Below are 24,736 nucleotides of genomic sequence, written 5' to 3'. Positions count from 1 at the left end.
GTCCATCTGTCTGTCCATCTGTCTGTCACAAGAGCTGACTGTGGTGCTGAACTGTCTGCAGTGCCCCGATATCATAACGCCATGTACTGCTGTTTCTTTGGGAGGGAGAGGGAGGAGACACTATAGCAGGATCTGGATTATCAGTATTATTTAGTCTGATGCAGAATTCTTCCGAAAGGACAAATTCCTAAAATCCCTCCCTTCTTTACTATGACTTAAGAATAAGCAGTGACTTCCCAGAGAAACTTCTGAAATGTTCTGAATGAAAACGTAACCCACAGCTTTCCTGCAGAAAGAAGCCAATGCCTTCTTCCAAGACAGACAGTGAGTGATCCGAACTCAGCCAGATTAGTAAGAATGACACAGTGACTCAAGCTCAGCTAGACCAGAGATCATCTCTCTCTCCTCTCTCACACCCACCCTTCCCCACCCCACTATTCCTATGACATTTCCACGTGAGGTTGGAGAAAGACTTTGAGCCCACCGGGACAGACAGGGAAAATGCTTGAAATACCTGATTTGTAACCTGTTCTGAGCTAAAAATAAATAAATACATTGAAACCCTCAGCTCAATGTGCAACTAAGAAAGCAAATAGAATGTTAGGAATGATCAGGAAAGGAACGGAAAACAAAGATGAAAATGTTCTAATGCCCTTGGATCGCTCTATGGTACGGCCACACCTTGAAAACTGTGTGCAATTCTGGTTGTATCTCAAAAAAGATACAATGGAATTAGAAAAGATACAGAAAAGGGTGACAAAAATGATAAAGGTTTGGGACAACTTCCCTATGAGGAGAGGCTAAAGCGGCCAGGGCTCTTCAGCTTGGAGAAGAGACAGGTAAGGGAGGATATGATAGAGGTCTATAAAATACTGAGTGGAGTGGAAAGGGTAGATGTGAATCGCTTGTTCATTCTTTCCAAAAATATTAGGACTAGGGGACAAATGATGAAGCTATTAATTAGTAGATTTAAAATAAAATGGAGAAAATATTTATTCACACAACGTGTAATTGAACTCTGGAATTTGTTGCTGGATAATGTAGTGACATCAGCTTAGCAGGGTTTAAAAAAAGGTTTGGATAGTTTCCTAAAAGAGAAGTCCATAGGCCATTATTGAGATGGCTTAGGGAAGTCCACTACTTATTCTTAGGATAAGCAGCATAAAATCTGTTTTACTTCTTGGGACCTGGATTGGCCACTGTTGGAAACAGGATACTGGTCTCAATGGACCTTTGGTCTGTCCCAGTATGGCAGCTCTTATGTGAGCCAAATACAGGACAATCAAGCCTTTGTGACATCACTGATGAGTTTGGCTCTTTGGCATCGGTGGAATGAGGCATTATGACATCACAATCTCAGCTCAGGAATGTTGCTACTCTTTGGGTTTCTGTCAGGTACTTGGGACCTGGGTTGGCCACTGTTGGAAACAGGAGACTGGGCTTGATGGACCTTCGGTCTGTGCCAGTATGGCGATTTTTATGTACTGCTAAAACCTCCCAACGGTGTACCTCTGCTGCAGCTCAGCCCCCCAAATCTAAGCAACGTGGAATTACAGATGTATTGGTTGCTGGTGGACAGACACCTTTCATTTGAATAGTAGCTTGATAGGTTTGCAAATGAGAGGAAACTTTGCATCAAGGTGGAATGTTGTATGCACCTTCATCGCTTGCATTTGCTCGCATGACTTTGCGCTGTTGAATGGCGATGTGCTCGTAGAATCAAAATGATTAATGTCGTCATTGGGATTGGGGGTGGAATTGGATGTCACAGTTGTCACAGAGTGCTTGCTTAAGGGAAAGCTATTATCAGCAATTATTTTCTACTGGAGGTATTCAAACCCCTACATGCAAATGGATAACACCTTTGATCATGCTCTCTGGACTTGCCCCAAAATTCAGAGATTCTGGATTCATATAGTAGATTATATGTCAGCTCTTCTGGACAGGTCGACACAGCAGCTCAGTTGGTGCTAGGCATGCCTGAAGCGTATGGACAAATTGACAGGGGACATCGGATGCGTTTGATTCATTTTGCAAACTTGAGCTGCTACTGATCCCCCCTGCTTTCTGGCACTGGTGTTACCAGTTGCATCGACTAGTGAGATGCCAGGGGGACCCGGAAAAGGAAATTCTATTTTTGAACATCTGGGATCCATATATACAAAAATTATATCCCAGAGGGTGCAGGAATTTACTAAAAAGATTTGAATATAAAATGTTGGTGGCCCTGGAGCTGTCCTGTATCCACTTTGTGGCCCTTTACATGGAAAAGGCTGGAGACCACTGGCCTATTGCATAACGTCCAGACAACCTATATTAGCAGCCAGAGACCCTGTGCGATGGCAGCCTTGTAAAAGCAGCAAGGGTCTAAATAATTACTGGAATCTGTAGGTTGTGCACATAGGAGTTAGCACCGCCTGTGCCCCTCCCACCCTCCACCCATATTATTTAAAGAGCAGTTGCTTAGTCACTTGGCTGCCTTTTATTTGAATAAAGTGTACACTTCCCCATGAAAATGCTGCATTTCGGTATATTTCTGTGTACAAGTTCCAAATTCACACTTCAAGTCTTGAACTTTTTTGAAAATCACGGATGACACATTCATTTGACACTGTGACTTAATTCTGGAACATATTTGTATTCCATATACTTATACAAAATGTGTGGGGGCAGTTTAGAAAACTATCTCTGGATGTGAGCACTGTGCGTACATCTCTGTGTGTGAATTTGTATGCTTATATAGAGAGATCTGTCTCCAGATGTGTGCACTGTGCATACATCTGTGTGTGTGAATTTGTATATAGATCAGTCTCTATGTGTATACTGTGCATACATATCTGTGTATAGATCTATTTCTGGATGTGCATACATCTATGTGTGAATTGTATGCTTGTGTATATAGCTCAGTGTTTGGATGGGATGTGTGCACTGTGCATATATCTGTGTGTGAATTTGTATATACATCTATCTGTGTGTGTGCATACATCTGTGTGTGTGATTTTGTATATAGATCTCTCTCTGTGTGTGCACGTGTGCATACATCTGTGTGTGTGAATTTGTATATGGATCTGTCTCTGGATGTGCACATGTGCATACATCTGTGTGTGTGATTTTGTATATAGATCTCTCTCTGTGTGTGCACGTGTGCATACATCTGTGTGTGTGAATTTGTATATGGATCTGTCACTGTGTGTGCACATATGCATACATCTGTGTGTGTGTGATTTTGTATATAGATCTCTCTCTCTGTGTGCACGTGTGCATACATCTGTGTGTGTGAATTTGTATATGGATCTGTCTCTGTGTGTGCACATATGCATACATCTGTGTGTGTGATTTTGTATATAGATCTCTCTCTCTGTGTGCACGTGTGCATACATCTGTGTGTGTGAATTTGTATATGGATCTGTCTCTGTGTGCACATATGCATACATCTGTGTGTGTGATTTTGTATATAGATCTCTCTGTGTGCACGTGTGCATACATCTGTGTGTGTGAATTTGTATATGGATCTGTCTCTGTGTGTGCACATGTGCATACATATGTGTGTGTGAATTTGTATATAGATCTCTCTCTGTGTGTGCATACATCTGTGTGTGTGAATTTGTATATGGATCTGTCACTGTGTGTGCATACATCTGTGTGTGTGATTTTGTATATAGATCTCTCTCTCTGTGTGCACGTGTGCATACATCTGTGTGTGTGAATTTGTATATGGATCTGTCTCTGTGTGTGCACATGTGCATACATATGTGTGTGTGAATTTGTATATAGATCTCTCTCTGTGTGTGCATACATCTGTGTGTGTGAATTTGTATATAGATCTGTCTGGATGTGTGCACTGTGCATACATCTGTGTGTGTGAATTTGTATATGGATCTGTCACTGTGTGTGCATACATCTGTGTGTGTGAATTTGTATATGGATCTGTCACTGTGTGTGCACATATGCATACATCTGTGTGTGTGATTTTGTATATAGATCTCTCTCTCTGTGTGCACGTGTGCATACATCTGTGTGTGAATTTGTATATGGATCTGTCTCTGGATGTGCACATGTGCATACATCTGTGTGTGTGAATTTGTATATAGATCTGTCTGTGTGTGTGCACTGTGCATCCCTCTATGCGTGTCCGGGTGTGTTGTGTAGTAGAAGAACAGCAGGGAGTGAGCTCGCATTAGTGGCAGATTGCCTGCTATGCAAGAGTGGGGGGGAGGTGGGCAGTCTGGGTGGTCTCCCCCTCCCTTCATCTGGGCTGTTGCTTAGCAGCTGATAAGAAGAGCTGATTGCCTGGGAATTTGTCTCCGGCTCGGCCAATAGGAAGCGCGCCCCTCCCCCGCCGCCTCTGCCGGCACTCAGCACGGACGATGCTCAGGCTCCCGGACCCCGATGCCTCCTCTGGCTGATCGCAGCCTCCGTCGCCGTCTCGATGGCGCCCCCGTCCGCCGGGGCCGCCTCCGATCTGCAGCAGAGACCCAGCTACTGCCACGCCGCCTTCGCCCTGCAGCAGATCCGCAAGGTGAGTCCCGATCGGAGCCGAGCTGTGCACACATGAGGCAAGTCCACCGCATGAGTGCATGAGATGTGGCTTTGCACCAGCTCACCCATGAGTGCAAGTGTGTATGGTGCATGAAGAGATGCGTTTGGTCAGGGAGGAAACATTACTCAGAAGACCAATTGTTTGTGTTAGAGAAATAAGAAACAACAGGAGAGAAGGGGGCACTGGGAGTGCTGGGAGAGGGGCACTGGGAACACTGGTTGACAGGCAGTAAGGGGGGCTCTTTATGGGATCCTTGCCTAGGCTGCTACAGTGACTACCGCAGTTAGGGGGAATGCCAGTCTGAGCCTAGTGGCACAAGGAAAGAGAGAAGCAACTGGGGTGCAGAAGTGCCAGGCTGTGATCCCGCAGCCTTCTCTTGCCCCTGGACTCCTGGCCGTCTCTTCCTGCTGTGACTCGCCTGGAGCTCTCCTTAGAGAAGGCAGAGCCGTAGCAACTCTCGCAAGGGCTGAAGTGTGGAAAACCACTGAGCCATCCGTACACGAGACTGTAAATGCAGCCAAGCCAAGGGGAAGTCATGGGCTCCAGCCCAGCCATGTCAAGGGCACTGACAGTCTCTCTGTGTGTTATGTAGTGTCCACAGATTTAGATGTCACCAGCTGAATTTTGACTACTTGGCAATGAGATGCTCCGTCTTAGGTTCCATGTGCCACAGGGCTCTGCGCCAGCATCTGGGTAGCCTGTTTGGTCCTGTGGGAGGGTGTTGGGGCTGCTTCTAGGGGGTCTTTGCTTCTTTGTCCAGTTTCAGGATCAGCTTTCATCGCATTGATTATAGAAGGTGTGCTCGCTCCCAAGAGCTTGTCTTCTTTAGAGCAGAGGGAGCACTAGTGTGGAGGTGCGAGGGGAAGGAAGGGGCTCTGGCAGCTTGGATGGAGGTGTTGCACATGACCCTCCCACCCTCCTGTTCCATCTCCATTAGCCACTGCACTATTATAGACCCTTCTTGTATGGATGGGGGTTAGTGAATCTGTTAGTGAGGTGCAGTGTGGTATTCTGTAGGGGATGCAGTTGATCTATCTAACAACATAAGGATAGCCATACTGGACCAGACCAGACCAATGGTCCATCTAGCCAGGTATCCTACTATCACTACTATTTATTATTTCTATAGCACTGAAAGGCGTACACAGCGCTGTACATTTTAACCTACAATAGACAGTCCCTGCTCAGAAGAGCTTACAATCTAATTTAGACAGGACATTTCAGGGTTGGGAGATTATGGTAGAGGAAATGATATAGTGGGTCTAGGTACTGTATATTGAATCCAACAGTGGCACAAGTCCCTGGCAGAAACTGAAATATTAGCAAGTGGGAAGGCTTTCCTTTCAGTGAGATGCAGAGGTCCTATCTGTTGGGAAGGGGGTTTCTCATAGTGAAATGCAGTGTTTCTCTCTTATGTGTGTGTGTGTGTGGGGGGGGGTTACAGTGGATTTCTGTTGGAGGTTTCTTATCAAGTTTCAAGATTATTAAAAATTTCTTATACCACCTAATCAGGCTTCTAGAAAAGATACATTAAAACCAGAATTATAAAATTAACAGATCTGGACAATACTAGGGAATGAATGCTAGTGGAACAAATTAATTGACTTACACCAAACATAAGGAGATGGGCAAGAACTACAATATTTGCAAAAAAAAAAGAACGATAGGGAGAGAAAAGGCCAGAAGAGAATTGTTTGTCCTTACAAGGGCAGTTATTACCCAAAAGAATCCTGGAACAGAAAAGTTTTTAAATTGGATTTGAATTGATCTAATACAGACATTGCCCATAGGTATAGTGAGATGCAGTGGTCCTCTCTAGTATAGGGGGGTCTCTAGTGGGATACAGTTGATTTTTGTTGGTGTTTTCTTACAGCGAGATGCAGTGGTCCTCTCTGTTATATTGGGAGCGGGGTTTCCAGTGAGATGAAGTAGATTTCTGTTGGGGGGAATCTTACAGTGAGATGCAGTAGTACTCTCTGTTGGGGGTTTCTCACAGCGAGATGCAGTGGTCCTCTCTGTTATATTGGGAGCGGGGTTTCCAGTAGATTTCTGTTGGGGAGGGGGGAATCTAACAGTGAGGTGCAGTGTACAGTGGATTTCTGTTTTGTAGAGGGTTTTTTTTCCAGTGAGATGCAGTGGTACTCTCTGTTATATTGGGAGCAGGGTTTCCAGTGAGATGTAGTAGATTTCTGTTGGGGGGAATCTTACAGTGAGATGCAGTGATACTCTCTGTTGGGGGTTTCTTACAGCGAGATGCAGTGGTCTTCTTTGTTATATTGGGAGCAGTGTTTCCAGTGAGATGTAGTAGATTTCTATTGGGGGGGAATCTAACACTGAGGTGCAGTGTACAGTGGATTTCTGTTTTGTAGAGGGTTTTTTGCAGTGAGATGCAGTGGTACTCTCTATTGGGGGTTTCTCACAGCGAGATGCAGTGGTCCTCTCTTATATTGGGAGCGGGGTTTCCAGTGAGATGCAGTAGATTTCTGTTGGGGAGGGGGAATCTAACAGTGAGGTGCAGTGTACAGTGGATTTCTGTTTTGTAGAGGGTTTTTTTTTGCAGTGAGATGCAGTGGTACTCTGTTATATTGGGAGCGGGGTTTCCAGTGAGATGTAGTAGATTTCTGTTGGGGGGAATCTTACAGTGAGATGCAGTGATACTCTCTGTTGGGGGTTTCTTACAGCGAGATGCAGTGGTCTTCTTTGTTATATTGGGAGCAGTGTTTCCAGTGAGATGTAGTAGATTTCTATTGGGGGGGAATCTAACACTGAGGTGCAGTGTACAGTGGATTTCTGTTTTGTAGAGGGTTTTTTGCAGTGAGATGCAGTGGTACTCTCTATTGGGGGTTTCTCACAGCGAGATGCAGTGGTCCTCTCTTATATTGGGAGCGGGGTTTCCAGTGAGATGCAGTAGATTTCTGTTGGGGAGGGGGGAATCTAACAGTGAGGTGCAGTGTACAGTGGATTTCTGTTTTGTAGAGGGTTTTTTGCAGTGAGATGCAGTGGTACTCTCTATTGGGGGTTTCTCACAGCGAAATGCAATGGTCCTCTCTGTTATATTGGGAGCAGGGTTTCCAGTGAGATGTAGTAGATTTCTGTTGGGGGGAATCTTACAGTGAGATGCAGTGGTACTCTCTGTTGGGGGTTTCTCACAGCGAGATGCAATGGTCCTCTCTGTTATATTGGGAGCGGGGTTTCCAGTGAGATGTAGTAGATTTCTATTGGGGAGGGGGGAATCTAACAGTGAGGTGCAGTGTACAGTGGATTTCTGTTTTGTAGAGTTTTTTTGCAGTGAGATGCAGTGGTACTCTCTGTTGGGGGTTTCTCACAGCGAGATGCAGTGGTCCTCTCTTATATTGGGAGCGGGGTTTCCAGTGAGATGCAGTAGATTTCTGTTGGGGAGGGGGGAATCTAACAGTGAGGTGCAGTGTACAGTGGATTTCTGTTTTGTAGAGTTTTTTTGCAGTGAGATGCAGTGGTACTCTCTGTTGGGGGTTTCTCACAGCGAGATGCAATGGTCCTCTCTGTTATATTGGGACTGGGGTTTCCAGTGAGATGTAGTAGATTTCTGTTGGGGGGAATCTTACAGTGAGATGCAGTGATACTCTCTGTTGGGGGTTTCTTACAGCGAGATGCAGTGGTCTTCTTTGTTATATTGGGAGCAGTGTTTCCAGTGAGATGTAGTAGATTTCTATTGGGGGGGAATCTAACACTGAGGTGCAGTGTACAGTGGATTTCTGTTTTGTAGAGGGTTTTTTGCAGTGAGATGCAGTGGTACTCTCTATTGGGGGTTTCTCACAGCGAGATGCAGTGGTCCTCTCTTATATTGGGAGCGGGGTTTCCAGTGAGATGCAGTAGATTTCTGTTGGGGAGGGGGAATCTAACAGTGAGGTGCAGTGTACAGTGGATTTCTGTTTTGTAGAGGGTTTTTTTTTTGCAGTGAGATGCAGTGGTACTCTGTTATATTGGGAGCGGGGTTTCCAGTGAGATGTAGTAGATTTCTGTTGGGGGGAATCTTACAGTGAGATGCAGTGATACTCTCTGTTGGGGGTTTCTTACAGCGAGATGCAGTGGTCTTCTTTGTTATATTGGGAGCAGTGTTTCCAGTGAGATGTAGTAGATTTCTATTGGGGGGGAATCTAACACTGAGGTGCAGTGTACAGTGGATTTCTGTTTTGTAGAGGGTTTTTTGCAGTGAGATGCAGTGGTACTCTCTATTGGGGGTTTCTCACAGCGAGATGCAGTGGTCCTCTCTTATATTGGGAGCGGGGTTTCCAGTGAGATGCAGTAGATTTCTGTTGGGGAGGGGGGAATCTAACAGTGAGGTGCAGTGTACAGTGGATTTCTGTTTTGTAGAGGGTTTTTTGCAGTGAGATGCAGTGGTACTCTCTATTGGGGGTTTCTCACAGCGAAATGCAATGGTCCTCTCTGTTATATTGGGAGCAGGGTTTCCAGTGAGATGTAGTAGATTTCTGTTGGGGGGAATCTTACAGTGAGATGCAGTGGTACTCTCTGTTGGGGGTTTCTCACAGCGAGATGCAATGGTCCTCTCTGTTATATTGGGAGCGGGGTTTCCAGTGAGATGTAGTAGATTTCTATTGGGGAGGGGGGAATCTAACAGTGAGGTGCAGTGTACAGTGGATTTCTGTTTTGTAGAGTTTTTTTGCAGTGAGATGCAGTGGTACTCTCTGTTGGGGGTTTCTCACAGCGAGATGCAGTGGTCCTCTCTTATATTGGGAGCGGGGTTTCCAGTGAGATGCAGTAGATTTCTGTTGGGGAGGGGGGAATCTAACAGTGAGGTGCAGTGTACAGTGGATTTCTGTTTTGTAGAGTTTTTTTGCAGTGAGATGCAGTGGTACTCTCTGTTGGGGGTTTCTCACAGCGAGATGCAATGGTCCTCTCTGTTATATTGGGACTGGGGTTTCCAGTGAGATGTAGTAGATTTCTGTTGGGGGGAATCTTACAGTGAGATGCAGTGATACTCTCTGTTGGGGGTTTCTTACAGCGAGATGCAGTGGTCCTCTCTGTTATATTGGGAGCGGGGTTTCCAGTGAGATGTAGTAGATTTCTGTTTGGGGGGGATTTTACAGTGAGATGCCGTGTGCAGTGAATTTCTATTTCTATTATGTTGGGGGGTTTCTTACAGTGGGATGCGGATTGTGTTGTGTACACAGCATATTGTCTTTCCTTTTCACCACCCTTTTCTCTGTCTTTTCTTGCAGGGTAAAGCTGTAGGCCAGAAAGCTCCGCTCTGGCTGAGAGCCCACTTCCAGGCATTGCTTTTCTCCCTAGGCTGCCAGATTCAGCGGCACTGTGGGAAGGTGCTTCTTCTTGGTCTGTTACTGTTCGGTGCACTGGCTGTGGGACTACGGGTTGCTTCCATCGAGACAGACATTGAGCGACTCTGGGTGGAAGGTAAGACTTGGGAGGGTGTGAAAGGGAGGACAGTTTAGTAGTGGAAGGTGACTTCTTCAGTATTTCTGGTGCTTAAGGAATGCCTCCAACATACAGCACAAAATAGAAGTTCTTGCACCCAAGGTGCATTTTGCCGCAGCAGCACTGTCCTGGGAATGCTGTACACATAAATCTTTATGTGTGGTGCTGCTATATGAGTGTACAAGCAGTGGACATATGGGGCTGGATTCAGTAAATGGAGGGAACAAATATGGCAGCCAAAAAAACTGCACCCAGCACTGCTGAGGATGCTTCAGGATGAGCACTCTTTATAGAATACTGTTTCCTGTCAGACTGGAAACAGGAAGTGACATCAGTGAAGGCAGGATGCATCAAAGGGAAGCCAAAACAAACCCCTGCAGGTGCTTGGGACACGTGAAAGATATACCAGGGGGAGATAGGAGGACAAATGGAGGGATGCCACGGAGTAGAGAGGGGAAGAACAGTGTGATGCTACTGCTGGGTGGGCCTGAGCCAAAACTGGGTGGGCCCCTGCTCGCCCAGGCCTACCCATAGCTACGACACCGATGTAAACCAAAAGCAAATTTAGAAACATAAAATGTCTGAAAATATTGGTAAAAGAACAACGAATTTATTAATGGAAAAGGTACAGGTGACTTGTTCACAGGCAACAAGAGTTCAGGAATCTGTCAGGTAGCTTTAAAAACCAGGTCTGAAGCCACAGAAGCTTTTCCTTCAAGAGATATGCAGAGCCATATAGTGCAGTGTTTTTCAACCTTTTTACACCTTGGACCGCCAGAAATAAAAGAATTAGTCTGTGGACCGGCGGTTGAAGAACACGGGGCTAAGTCGTGGGCCAGACCCCGCCCATCTCTACCCAATCTCCACCCCAGACCCCGCCCCCATAACAGTACTAATTGCACCTTGCACGTCCCGTTGCAACGTCCGAGAGAAGGCTTCTGGTTCAGGCGCAGGATGCCCGTAGGAGCCACTGAATCAGTTAGGAAGAGGGAGAGCTCTGGCTCGAAGATAACGCCGCATCGATTGCACTGTGGACCGGCACTGGTCTATGGACCGGTGGTTGAAGAACACTGTTATAGTGTACATAAGGTGTTGGACAGAGGCACTCTGAACGTGACTGTGCAGCTGGATCAGGACTTGCTCAAGCCCACTGGGGACCCTCTGACTCTTCTTTACTTTACAGTTTGACGTTAAGGAGGTTTCTGCATTTTATGGTAGTTGTCTGTGCATTTTCTGTTAATCAATTACTTGTTTCATCAATGATTTTATGATACTTTATCTTTTTTAATGTATTAATTAGCTTTGGTCAAGTCATCATGTGCTGCTTTCTTCTTCTGCTCCTTGTCTAGGTTTTTAGCGGCCAGGGGAGAAATGATAGAGATGTTTAAATACCTAAGTGGCGTAAATGCGCATGGGTTGAGTCTCATTCATTTGAAAGGAAACTCTGCAATGAGAGGGCATAGGATGAAGTTAAGAGGTGACGGGCTCAGGAGTCATCTAAGGAAATACCTTTTTACGGAAAGAGTGGTAAATGCCTGGAACAGTCTCCCGGAAGAGGTGGTGGAGACACAGACTGTGTCTGAATTCAAGAGGGCCTGGGATGGGCAGGTGGGATCTCTCAGAGAGAGAAAGAGATCAGGGTTACTGTGGATGGGCAGACTGGATGGGCCATTTGGCCTTTATCTTCCATCACGTTTCTGTGTTTATAATCTACAAAATGGCACCATCTCTTATCCCATGACTCTTTAGTTTCCTAAAGAAACTCTCATGAGGGAAGTTTGTCAAACATCTTCTGAAAATCCAAATACACAATAGCAACTGGATCACCATTATCCACCTGTCTGCTTTAAACTTATAAAAAATCTACAGATTTGGTAAGGCAAGAGCCATGCAGACTCATTCCCATTAAGCCATGTCTACTTATATAACTAGTAATATTTTTTGTATAGCTTCAGCTAGTTTAAACAACCTTCATATCATATCAGGTTCACTAGTCTAAAGTTTTCTCGCTCACCTCTGGAGCCTTCTTTTAAACTGGTGTTAGATTTTTTACATTCCAGTTCTCTATTATTGAGACCATCTTAAATAGTAGGTTACAGGTTACTAGTAAAAGTTTAGTAACTTAAAGTTTGAGCTCATTCAGGACTAGGGTAAAAAACCATCTGGTCCTGGTGATTTGTTGCTCTTTAGTTTGTCAGGTTGAAAATGTGCCAGGTGTGTGCATACACCACCAGGCTTCCAGAAGATATCTACTGTTTAATGATATGTGGGCACAATTTCTGCCATTATCCAGAACTGGCACAATCATTAGGCAAGAGTGGGTATCCTCTGGGGCAAGAAAGAGCAACTGCAATAAGGCAAAGCAATAGACCTCACAGCTTGAAGAACTCAAAGAACCATCAGGGAGAATGGGAATTACCAAACTGCCTAGTTACTCAGGTAAATTGCTTTGGAGACTTATATTAAGTAAAGTTTAACATTTCAGTGTATGATGTTCAATAATACATTTTGAAAGGATTGCTCTGAGAGGTGTGGCATTGAGTGTATCATGATTGTTGAATTTCTCCGTATTTCCAATGGATCTTGGTTATTGGACAGGGCTTTCCATTGGTCCTACCATTAGCACCAGATGAAACACATCCCTAGCTTTCTACTATAGATTCTTTGTGCAGTAATTGAGCATGGAACGAACAACCTGAATAGCTAAAGGTTGGAATCACAGAAGAGAGGCAGATACAGAAAAAAAGCGTTACCCGAAGACAGGATGAGTCACAGAGCAGAGAGACAGACATGTATCGCAGCACCCAGAGGAAGGCAGAAAGCAGAGCGATGCAAATGTCATTCTGGGAAAAGCCTAGAGCAGAGATACACACGCAGAAGTAAAACCCGGATTCCTCAATCCGTCTTCCTTTTCTGGAGCCATATGGTAACCTTACTCAAGGGGAGCAACACAGCAGAGAGACGCGTCACCCAGGATCAGGGAGACAGGGGGTGGGGGACAGAGGAGAACCACAGAGCAGAGAGATACACAGACAGATATCACCCAAAGGAAGTCACAGAGCAGAAAAGACACCCACCACCGAGGATCGAGAGGTATTGTTGGGTCTCAGGTTCCTAGCTGTAGTGTTTTCTCTGGCACCATTCATCAGTTTCTTTCCCATTCTTGGCGCAAGGAAGGGGCCAGCACACCCTTCCATGGTGACTCAGTGAGCTGAGCTTCCCCTCCAGCTGACGGCCCTCAGACCTTGCTGGCTTGTGGTGTTTTCATGCCGCCAGCAGTTCTCATCACCCTTCTCCCATTCAAGACTCCCTGGGTGGTCCGTAGCCATCCCTGGATTGTTTTCTGTGATGATAAAACCTTTACTCTGTCCCTGGATCCTGCACTTGAAAACTGCCAGTGAAAGGCATCAGGATTTATTCACATGTTCTCTGCAGGATGGAGGGGGCAGATGAGTGGCACCTTTGCCCTGTAAGCTTTGATGTCATTCCCCCTTCCCCCTTGGTAGGGAGCTCATGGCCTGAGGGGGGGAGTTCAGAATGGTAACTGAGGGGAGGTGGTGGAGTTAAGAGCCTTAACTGAACCAAAGAAAGCTTTGAAGGAAACGGGAATCACTTATTTATTGTCTCTGACCTGTTACCACTATATCCAGTTTTCTTGTCCCAGGTGATCGTAACCTCTTCATTTTCCACAATTTTCTTAGGAACATGAGTCAAATGCTGAAGAACATAAAAACATAAGAATTGCTGTACTGGGACAGAGTGAAGGTCCATCAAGCCCAGTATCCTGTTTCCAACAGTGGCCAACCCAGGTCCCAAGTAGCAAAACAGATTTGATGCTGCTTCTCTTAGGAATAAGAAGTGGATTTCCCCAACTCATCTCAATAATGGCCTATGGATTCCCCTTTTAGGAAATTAGCCAAACCTTTTTTAAACCCGGCAAAGCTAACTGATTTCACCACGCTCTCTGGCAATGAATTCCAAAGTTTAATTACACGTTGTGTGAAGAAATATTTTCTCCGGTTTGTTTTAAATCTACCACTTAGTAGCTTCATCGCATGTCCCCTAGTCCTGGTATTTTTGGAAAGAGTGAACATCTACCCTTTCCACTCCACTCAGTATTTTATAGACCTCTATCGTATCACCCCTGAGCCGTCTCTTCTCCAAGCGAAAGAGCCCTAGCCGCTTTTGCCTCTCCTCATAGGAAAGTTGTCCCATCCCTCTTATAATTTTCGTCACCCTTCCCTGTACCTTTTCTAATTCCACTACATCTTTTTTGAGATACGGAGACCAGAATTGCACACAGATCCAAGGGCATTATAACATTTTCCTCTTTGTTTTCCATTCCTTTCCTGATCATTACTAACATTGTATTTGCTTTCTTAGCAGCTGCTGCACATTGAGCTGAGGGTTTCGATGTGTTTTTGACAATGATACCTAGATCCTTTTCCTGGGCAGTGACTCCTAGCACAGAACCCAGCATCACATAGCTATAGATTGGGTTCCTCTTTCCCACATGCATCACTTTGCACTTGCTCACATGACGTACACAGATGAGGCTGGACTCATTTTAGAGCACTGGTCTTTGAGCTTGAGCGGACTGCTGGGCATGATGGACCACTGGTCTGACCCAGAAGCAGCAATTCTTATGTTCTTATGAATATAAACCGATCCGAATATAAACTGAGGTGACCTTCACCCCCCCCCCCCAAAAAAAAGAGGAAAAAAGTTGACTCAAATTTAACTGGGGGGTTATGTTCTAGTCTCTGCACCCAACCCTCCTCCCTCCTGCCCTGGTTCACCGCTGGACCACTAGGGCTTTAAAGGTAGGAGGGATCCCTCCTGTGGACTATAAGGACTTATGGCAGGTTGTGTGCTAACTTGAATATAAATTTGAGACCCCCATTTTTGGACCCCAAATCTCGGTTTCTATTTGAGTATATACGGTATTTTGATGCCATTTTTCACAATCCTCTTTCGATTGATCTCACTAGTTATTCCCATGCAGCGGTCCTAGCACAGACCCTTGGGAAACCCTTCTTCATAAGACACACACTTTCTGCCATTGCCAGCTGTTTCTTACTAAATCTACAGCACTTGTTATTTCTGTGAACCCTCTCATCCAGAATCTGCTCTCTTCAATTCACCTCTCCTAAACCATTCATGTGTCTGGAGTAACATAAGAACAGCCTTACTGGGTCAGACCAATGGTCTATCAAGCCCAGTAGCCCCTTCTCACGGTAGCCACAACTACCTGACAAAAACCCAAATAGTAGCAACATTCCATGTTACTGATCCAGGGCAAGCAGTGGCTTCCCCCCTGTCTGTCCTCCAGGAAAATGTCCAAACCTTTCTTAAAACCAGCTACACTATCCATTCTTACCACAACCTCTGGCAATGTGCTCCAAAGCTTAATTATTCTCTGAGTGAAAAATATTTCCTTCTATTGGTTTTAAAATTATCTCCCTGTAACTTCATCAAGTGTCCCCTAGTCTTTGTAATTTTTGACAAAGTGAACCCGTTCTACTCCACTCAGGATTTTGTAGACTTCAATCCTATCTCCCCTCAGCCGTCTCTTTTCCAAGCTGAAGAGCCCTAACCTTTTTAGTCTTTCCTCATACGAGAGGAGTTCCATCCCCTTTATCATCTTGGTAGCTTTTTCAACCGTTTCTAGTGCCGCTATATCTTTTTGAGATATGGAGACCAGAACTGAATGCAGTACTGCCATCACTTTTCTAATAATTCCTAGCATTTTGTTTGCTTTATTGGCCACCGCCGCACATTGGGTGGAAGTTTTCATCGTATTGTCTACGATGACATCCAGATCCTTTCCTTGGGTGTTAACCCCCAAGGTGGACCCTAGCATTGGGTAACTGTGATTTGGGCTATTCTTCCCAATGTGCATCACTTTGCATTTGTCCACATTAAATTTCATATGCCATTTGTACACCAAGTCTTCCAGTTTTCTAAGGTCTGTCTACAATTTTTCATAGTCTGTTTGCATTTTAACAATTTTGAACAGTTTTGTCTTTCCAATGTCTAGATCACTTATAAATATGTTAAATAGTACAGATCCCTGAGGCACTCCACTGTTTACTCTCCTTCATTGAGAAAAATGACCATTTAACCCTACCCTCTGTTTTCTATCCGATAACCAATTCCTAATCCACAACTGAACTTTTGCCTCCTATCCCATGACTCTTTAATTTTCTCAGGAGCCTCTTGAGGAACTTTATCAAAAGCTTTCTGAAAATCTAAACATAGAAATAGACGGCAGATAAGGGCCACTACACTACACTACATCAACTGGATAACCTTTATCCACATGTTTATTCACACCTTCAAAGAAGTCAAGCAAATTTGTGAGGCAAGATCTCCCTCGGCTGAACCCATGCTGACTCCGTCTCATTAAATCATGTTTGTCTATGTGTTCTGCAATTCCATTTTTTATAATTGTTTTCACTATTTAGCCTGGCACTGAAGTCAGGCTTACTGGTTCATAATTTCCTGGATCACCCTTGGAACATTAGCCACCCTCCAATCTTCAGATACACTCTTAGGCTTTGAAAACTTACTTTTTTCTCATTTGCTGATCTCATTCTTGTAAGACTTTTTCTTTTCTTTTGCAAATTGGCCTGTGGTGCTTCTCTTCTCTCATATTCTTAGTCAATATACACAATGCAATGGAAGCTGCCACATTGGCAGACAAGTTGATACCTCCAACACCGCCCTCCCCCTGGCCCATGAGGCTCCAGGATGAAAGCTAGGTCTTGTAATATTGCCCCTGGTGGATTCTGCTGCCTCATACAGCCCAATCTGACTAATACCACCCTCAGAATTTTGCTGCCTCCTCAAAGTTTGCCACCTTGTCCATAATGCAATCAGTGGGGTAGTGGGTGCAATCCTGTCACATATGTTGAGTGGCCCAGGCCTTCAGCAAACCATTCTTTCCCAGTATAAAACCATTAAAGTCTCTGGGGATGAACGATAGGATGACAATTGTGGAATCTGTCCTGGTGAATGACATGATGTAGGCATCTTGAGCAATAAACATTGGTTTCTTCGGTTCACTGATCTGCTCTGTTTTGTTCATGTGCAGCTTGCTGCCTCTGTTAAGGTTACCATATGGCTCCAGAAAAAGGAGGACGGATTGAGCCATCCGGGTTTTACTTCTAGTGAACGCAATGGATGTAAAACATTGATGTCTCAATCCATCCTCTCTTTTCTGGAGCCATGCAGGTGAATAACAGGGTTCAAGAGGTTAATTGACACTGTGAGGGTGAAAGATGGACTGTAGGAGGGTGATGTAAAAACCGAGGTTGTACCAAATGGGGATGGTGTCATTCTCTACTTTGTAGCCCGATAGTCTCCCTGGAGGAAAGTACAGTATCTGTTTCCTTCCAAATCTCTCGTTCTTTGCCAGGGCTGTGGAGAGACACACGGAGGAAAGTAAAGAAAGCATGGGACATGCAAGAAGGATCTGGAAGGGATTGTAGAGCTTGGAACTTGTTCTGGATGGGCAGAGTGGGTCTTTTGACAGGCCGCACTTCCCATAACAGCATTAACTACAAAGAGTAGGGTTGCCAGATTATACTATAGTAAAATCCAGACCCCTGGACCCGCCCCCAGGCGCGCATGCATGGATTTTCTCCTGCCCAACGCAATTTAGAGGAGGCTTTTCAAAACGCGGATAAAGTGCAGAGTTGTCCTCGAAAAGGAGCACATGTCCTGGGAAATCCGGACATTTGGAAACCCTAACAAAGACTCCTAAGGAGCAGTGAGTCTGCAAATACACACTGGATGCAAGAACCCCAGTTCACCTCCTCCTGAGGAGAAAAAATGTCAGACTCAAACTACAAATGGAAGATTCATTTCCTAATGGGGCACTTGAGTTATTCAGGCCTCCACCCTCAGAAATGCCTTTAGAAAACATGCTAACAATGGAAACAGGGATCGTATGTTATGGCTGTTTAGGTCAGTCTCTCTAGAGAGAGTGTGTTTGGGCGTATATTATGGTTTCATTGTGAGTGTGTTTTTAGGGGGGGGATAGACTACGTGTAAGGGTGAGTTTGTGTGTGTTGGAGTGCAGGCAGAGTCCAGGATGGTCTGGGAGCTCTCGGTGCTGGGAGAGTGCTGCCTTTAGGATGGGTGGTCGCAGTAATTTGTGGGTGGTCTTCAGGAGAGGAGTTTCAGACTGACCGCAAGGGCTGCTGCTAATGGCAGAGGGAGCAGCTGTGGTGGGCGCTGGTGGGAGTTTTATTGGGGCTGTGGTATACTTTGCTGGGAGTTTGAGGACTGAAACCCAACTCCGCCTAACTTTAAGCAAGTAGTGCTGGTTCTGATCCATTACTTTTATTTTAGGAAGCTCAGCATTTAATGGGTCAAAGACAGGGACTGGTGTTTCTCAGGAGGGTGAGAGGTGAGCAAGGTCGACTGTCAACTTTTCTTACAGGGAGCCGGTTTGGGGAAGCCCCAAAGCAACCTCCTGCCACTCAGCTGTTGGGGCTCTTTTCTTTTTTATGGCACAGATATTGTGTGTGTGTTACACACGCACAATATCTGCCCCATTAAAAAAATAAAATAAAATGGCGTGCCAACACCCCCTCCTTTTGGAAGGTAAGAAAGCTTCTGTCTGCGTGTTAGTTCAGGAGAATTATACTCCTGTACGATTGGAGAAAATGTTTCCATCAGCTTCTGAAGTATTACATTACATTACATTAGTAATTTCTATTCCGCCTGTGCCTTGCGGTTCTAAGCGGATTACAAAATTAGAAGAAATCTGGACATTTCCAGGAAGTTTACATATCAGGTAAGAATAGCAATACATTCAGGTTATAGAAGATTATTACATAACGTTGAGGGAAGAAATATTCTGGTTACAGATGGAGGTTGCTTGTTTAGGTTTCTGAATATAATTTGGGGGATATGGTTTGAAGAATTGGCTAGCAGATACTATAGGGGTGGTATTCATGAAGGATGGGAGGTGTTTTCTGAATAGAAGAGTTTTGATTTCTTTTCGGAACACTTTAATGTCTGTTGTTTTGGTCAGCAGTTTGGAGACGGTTGGGTCAATTTTCGCTGCCTGTGTCGCCAGAAGGTTGTCGTAAAGTTTCTTGCGTCGAGTACCATTGAGAGGTGGGTAGGTGAATAGGATTTGAGTTTTCCTTATTCTGTGTGTGAGGTTGCGGTATAGGCGGTTGTTTAGGTAACTTGGTGCAGCTCCATGGGTTACTTTAAATAGTAGACAGTAGAATTTGAATTGTGTTCTTGCTTTTATCGGTAGCCAGTGAGAGTCTAAGTATGCATTGGTGATGTGGTCAAATTTGCTAAGCGAGTAGATGAGTCTGAGGGCTGTTCCCCTTAAGTTTCACCATCATCATTTGAAGGATGAGTCCCCCTTTTTCAATCACTCTAGCTTATGGGATGCCTGGACACGTGACCTTGGGGTGGACTTATCTGGTGATGTGATTTTGCAAGCTGTTGGCAGATTGTCTACTTATCGTAAATACACTGTTTTTTGGGAACAACACTATAAATTGGTCTTTCGATTGTACATCTCCCTTAAAAGGGCTCACTTCTCTGGATTTAGGGAGTCAGCTGCCTGTCCATGATGTCAGACGTCTGAGGCAGGTTTGGGACATATGTTTTGGACTTGCCCCAGCATTTGCTCCTTTTGAGATGCTATTTTTTTCTTTGTGGAGCGTACAGTGGAACCTTGGTTTACGAGCATAATTCATTCCAGAAACATGGTCGTAAACCAAAATACTCATATATCAAAGCGAGTTTCCCCATAGGAAATAATGGAAACTCGCTTTGATACGTTCCTACCCCCCCCCCCCCCCGAGGCCAGCGGTGCTGCTCCCCCACCACTCGCAAAGACCCCCCTCCGTGCGAACCGGCACCCCCCGCCCGAACAACTTAAACTTCCCCCCCCCCCCCCCCGTCTTGCACCGGCACGCAGCCCATAGGTCGTGCCGGTGCCGCTAGAAGATCTTCCTGCTTCTGCCGGCCTTGAGCATGCATCTGCGCATGCTCAAGGACTTCTAATTCTCCCTCTCGCCGAGGGAGCTCATCTAAAAAGCTTAAATAGTTAAGCTGACGACATTACTATTGTCCTCCCTGTCACCTGCCTACCACCTGCAGAGATTCAAAGAATAAACTTGGTCTTATCCACTATAGAAGGGTGGATGGCACACTTTAAGTTAAAGCTAAACACTGAAAAAACTATGTTTTTTTCTAGCCATCTCTACCAACTGCACCTTGGACATCCCCTCACCCCTTCGATTAGAATCCTGGGAGTTCACCTTGATAGACACCTATCTATGACCACTCAAGTGGACCAAGTTGTAAGCAAAGGCTTCATCGCGCTTTGGAAACTAAGATCCATAAGAAAATACTTTGAACTTGCACCTTTCCAATTACTAGTCCAATCGCTAGTATTAAGCCTCCTGGACTACTGCAACATTTCATACCTAGCAGTACAAAGCAGACATTTCTGAAAACTGAGTATCATCCAAAACGCAGCACTGAGACTAATCTTTAACCTGAAAAATTTTGACCACAAAACTCCATTCTACCAAAAACTACATTGGCTTCCTGTCAAGGGAAGAGTTCTCTTCAAATTTGGATGTCTTGTCTACAAAACCCTACATGGCCTACTGCCTAACTGCTCAATTCTTGTTCTCGTCACCAAGCCGCTCCATACGTTTCTGATCATTTTTTACCTACCCTTCAGTCAAAGGCTGTACTCAGAAAAGATTCATTAATCAACTCTTATCATACCAAGCCACTTCCAGGGATCCTGAACTGGGCCAAATGGTTAGAATATGCATTTTGAGAAAGCTATTAAAAACCCATCTGTTCTCAAAATTCTTGTAATCTTTTCAAAGCAGCATACTGGGAGTGTTCATAGACAAGTCAATGAAGCCATCTGCGCAATGTGCAACGATGGCGAAAAGGGTGAACAGAATGCTAGGAATGATTAAGAAGGGGATCACAAACAGATCTGAGAAGGTTATCATGCCGCTGTACCGGGTCATGGTGCGCCCCACCTGGAATACTGCATCCAACGCTGGTCGCCGTATATGAAAAAGGACATAGTGCTACTTGAAAGGGTCCAGAGAAGAGCGACAAAAATGGTTAAGGGACTGGAGGAGTTGTCGTACAATGAGAGGCTAGAGAAACTGGGCTTTTTCTCTCTTGAAAAGAGGAGACTGAGAGGGGACATGATCGAAACATTCAAGATAATGAAGGGAATTGACTTAGTAGAGAAAGAGAGATTGTTCACCCTTTCCAAGGTAAGGAGAATGAGAGGGCACTCTCTAAAGTTGAAAGGGGATAGATTCCGTACAAATGTAAGGAAGTTCTTCTTCACCCAGAGAATGGTAGAAAACTGGAACACTCTTCCGGAGGCTGTTATAAGGGAAAACACTCTCCAGGGATTCAAGACAAAGTTAGACAAGTTCCTGCTGAACCAGAACGTACGCAGGTAGGGCTGGTCTCAGTTAGGACACTGGTCTTTGACCTAAGGGCCGCTGCGTGAGCGGACTGCTGGGCGTGATGGACCACTGGTCTGACCCAGCAGCGGCAAATTCTTACGTTCTTATATTGACGCCAATACTCTATCTATTGTAGCTCATTGACAATAGCCAGCCCATCTCTTTTGTAAACCGCATAGAACTGTAAGGCTTTTGCAGTATATAAATTACATTACATTACATTAGGGATTTCTATTCCGCCATTACCTTGCAGTTCAAGGCGGATTACAAAAGAATTATCAAGGAAGTATTACAACAATAACTTAAAAAAAGAAAAGAAATTTGGTCATTTTCAAAGAGAGTAAGAAATGAGTATGGTTATTTGTTTGGGGTAGTTGGCTTTAGTGAGAGGTGGTGTTATTTCTTTGTTCAGGGATTTCTTGAAGAGTATGGTCTTTATTTCTTTTCTAAAAGTTTTGTAGTCTAGGGATGCCGTCAGTAGATTGGCGATTTGGTTATGTTATGTTACTAGGGTGCCATATCAATTAAGAAAGCAGAATATCATTACCACCTCAGTCTTTTTGCATTACTTAATATTATTAATAAATATGCCTTCGTATACTGCCTTTTTAACAGTATTTAGCCAAGTGGGTCATTTTTTAAAGGTTTACTCTGACAGACAGCTAATGCAGATTACGTCAGACACCATCAACTAAGCTAGCTGCTCTTTTTAAAGAACAAATTAGTCAGCATTATAAAACCAATTAGTCATTACTTAAAGTGTATGCATAAACTGTCTTAAAAATAGTGTTTAGTTTTGTGGACTGTTTTCGGACCATACCGTTTTTATGGAGAACTGACAAGCAGATTACGTCAGACGCCATTATTTAAGAGTCATTAATTACTCTGATCACTTTCATTTTCACTTTTGTGTAAATGGAAGTTATGCCGTACAGCAGTGGTCTCAAACTCAAACCCTTTGCAGGGCCACATTTTGGATTTGTAGGTGCTTGGATAATGTGACCATACGTCCCGTTTTGAATGGGACAGTCCCGTTTTTGGATCCCCTGTACCGTTGTCCCCACACACAGCTTTGGGATGCAAAAATGGTCCGTTTTCAGGGTCAGCGTCCCGAAGCTGTGCGTGGGGACAACGGGACAGGTGATCGCTTCCTGTCCCTCCCTGCCGCACCCCAAAAAAAAAAGCCTCCCTCCAGGCCCGATTTAAACCTCCCTCCAGGTCCGCCACCGCCGCTCCTCTGCTTACCTCCCTGCCGCTAATCGCGCCCAGAAGCCTTCTTCCCTACATCAATTCTGATGTCGAAGAGGACGTTCCGGGCCAGCCAGCGACTGCCTAGTTTATCTAATGGAAGCAATGGCCCTGGAAGTCTCTTATCCCCTGCACTCCAGCTTATCTGTTTGTTCATTTATTCATTCAATTTTTTAACCGATCCAAAATGGCAGGCCTTCCCCTCCTCGGTGCATCATGTGATGCATGGGGAGGGGCCTAAGACCCTGATTGATTCATATGCCTAAGGCCCCTCCCAAGGATCCTCTCCCTCTGTATCCTGGGATACAGAGGGAGGAGCCTAAGGCCTTAATTGGGAGGGGCCTTAGGCCATCACATGATGCACAGAGGAGGGGAAGGCCCACCATTTTGAATTAGCAGGCCTCAAAGCTGGAAGGACCGAGCCTCCCTCCTGCTCTCTTCAGACAAAGGTACTGGGGGGGGGGGTTGGTGTAGGGGTGGTTCAGAGGAGCATTTGATGGCAGGAGGGAGTGGGCATCCCTCCTGCTGATTTTTGCTGGTACGGGGGGGGACAGTCCCAGTGCCAGTGCGTCGGGGGGGGGATGTCGAAGAAGGCTGTCATTGGCAGGCAGAGGGGGAGGTTTTTTCCTTTCTTTTTTTTAAGGGACAGATATTGTGCATGTGTAACACACACACACAACATCTGTGCCCATTTAAAAAAAAAGGCTTTCCCTGCCTCTCAGCTGTTTGGACTTCCCCTGCCAGCTCTGCGCATGTGTGAGAGTCACTCTCACAGCGATCAATTGGGGGGGAAAGACGGGGATTATGATGAACCTCTGCGCGAATGATTTGCATGCAGAATTTTTATTGCATCAATAGCTCTTTTAGAATCGGCCAAAAATTGGATTGTTGTGGACCCACGTGATCTTACTGATCCTGTTTCATGCTTCTAGCCCTCAATGCACACCACTCAGAGCATAAGCCACTGTTTGTGAAATACCCACAAAATATCTCCGTGAGCCCTTCAATAGGGTCAGATCTAGGGTTACCATATGGTTCCATAAAAAGGAGAACAACAAAAAGAGAAAACCAATGAAGTCTACAGTGAAAACAGAACAACACAAGAAAAACAAGAAAAAACTGCAGACAGAACGTACAAGGGTAATCGTTGACCAACAGTGTCAGTGTAAACTTGCTACAAAGCGATTACCCTTGATTTACTTAAGCTTATGTTTATTTTTATTTGCAGTTTAATTTGAAACCTTATCAACCTTGGACCCCTGATGAAGGCGTGTTAACCGAAACACGGACCGTGTCGGGTCCCTTGGTTTGTTAAGAGGTGGTAACATTAACCGCATTTAATAATAGATATAATAAACATAGCCTGCATCTTGTATGTTCTGTCTGCAGTTTTTTCTTGTTTTCCATAAATAGGAGGACAGATTGAGACATCTGGGTTTTACTTCCATTGCTTTCAATGGAAGTAGAACCCGGATGTCTCAATCCGTCTTCCTTTTCCTGGAGCCATATTGTAACCCTAGTCAGATCCAATCCGTCTGCTTCATGCTTCTCATAACGTACTGGACATGCTCAGGCCTACCTTCTACCACCCCATTTTGGATTTTTCTGTTCCTCAAGGCAGTGTGGTATGGGTACTTTCATGGGATTCAAAAGGAGAGTACCTAAAAATGCTTTTCTTTTGTTTACAGCCAACTTGGGCCTTTCCAGGGCCTGGAAGAGAGTTCCTCCCCAAGTCCAAAAATTTAATTTTGTGCCTGAATGAATCCAGCAACTTGGAAAATGTCTCCATTCAGGGAGGCCTGAATGTGTTTTGCAGCCACATTGTCACATTAGCAGGCAGTGGGGGGCCTAATAGGGCCATTTTTCACAGCAGCCAACAGAGAGGGTGATTAGCATAATTAGTGCAGGCAGGGCCTATACATATGGAAATGGCAAGGATCTAAATGCCAGCACCAGTGCAAATTTATGTCCATGCTGACAGAAGTCTCAGTAGTAAATAGCTCCAAACAGAATTTTATTC

The 24,736-nt window shown here is 44.9% G+C and overlaps 1 protein-coding gene across 6 annotated transcripts in view; it reads left to right on the top strand.

The window, feature by feature from the left end:
• Window positions 1-24,736, top strand: part of PTCH2 (patched 2) — a 120,658-nt gene that overhangs the window by 2,105 nt on the left and 93,817 nt on the right. For 5 of the 6 annotated variants that reach the window (XR_004536572.1, XM_033915872.1, XM_033915871.1 and 2 more), the window contains exon 2: window positions 9,760-9,952. Coding sequence is in view for 5 of the 6 variants with exons in the window: in XM_033915872.1 (XP_033771763.1) it covers window positions 9,760-9,952 (193 nt within the window). In the remaining variant the exon portion in view is untranslated. Of the gene's footprint in view, window positions 1-4,392; window positions 4,520-9,759; window positions 9,953-24,736 lie in introns of those variants that run through there. The other variant, XM_033915870.1, reaches the window with a different exon arrangement.

This window comes from Geotrypetes seraphini, chromosome 12 (assembly GCF_902459505.1).
Source record: "Geotrypetes seraphini chromosome 12, aGeoSer1.1, whole genome shotgun sequence".
Lineage (NCBI taxonomy): Eukaryota > Metazoa > Chordata > Amphibia > Gymnophiona > Dermophiidae > Geotrypetes > Geotrypetes seraphini.
The sequence above is the reverse complement of the archived record's forward strand: the minus strand, read 5'-3'. Positions and strand labels throughout refer to the sequence as shown.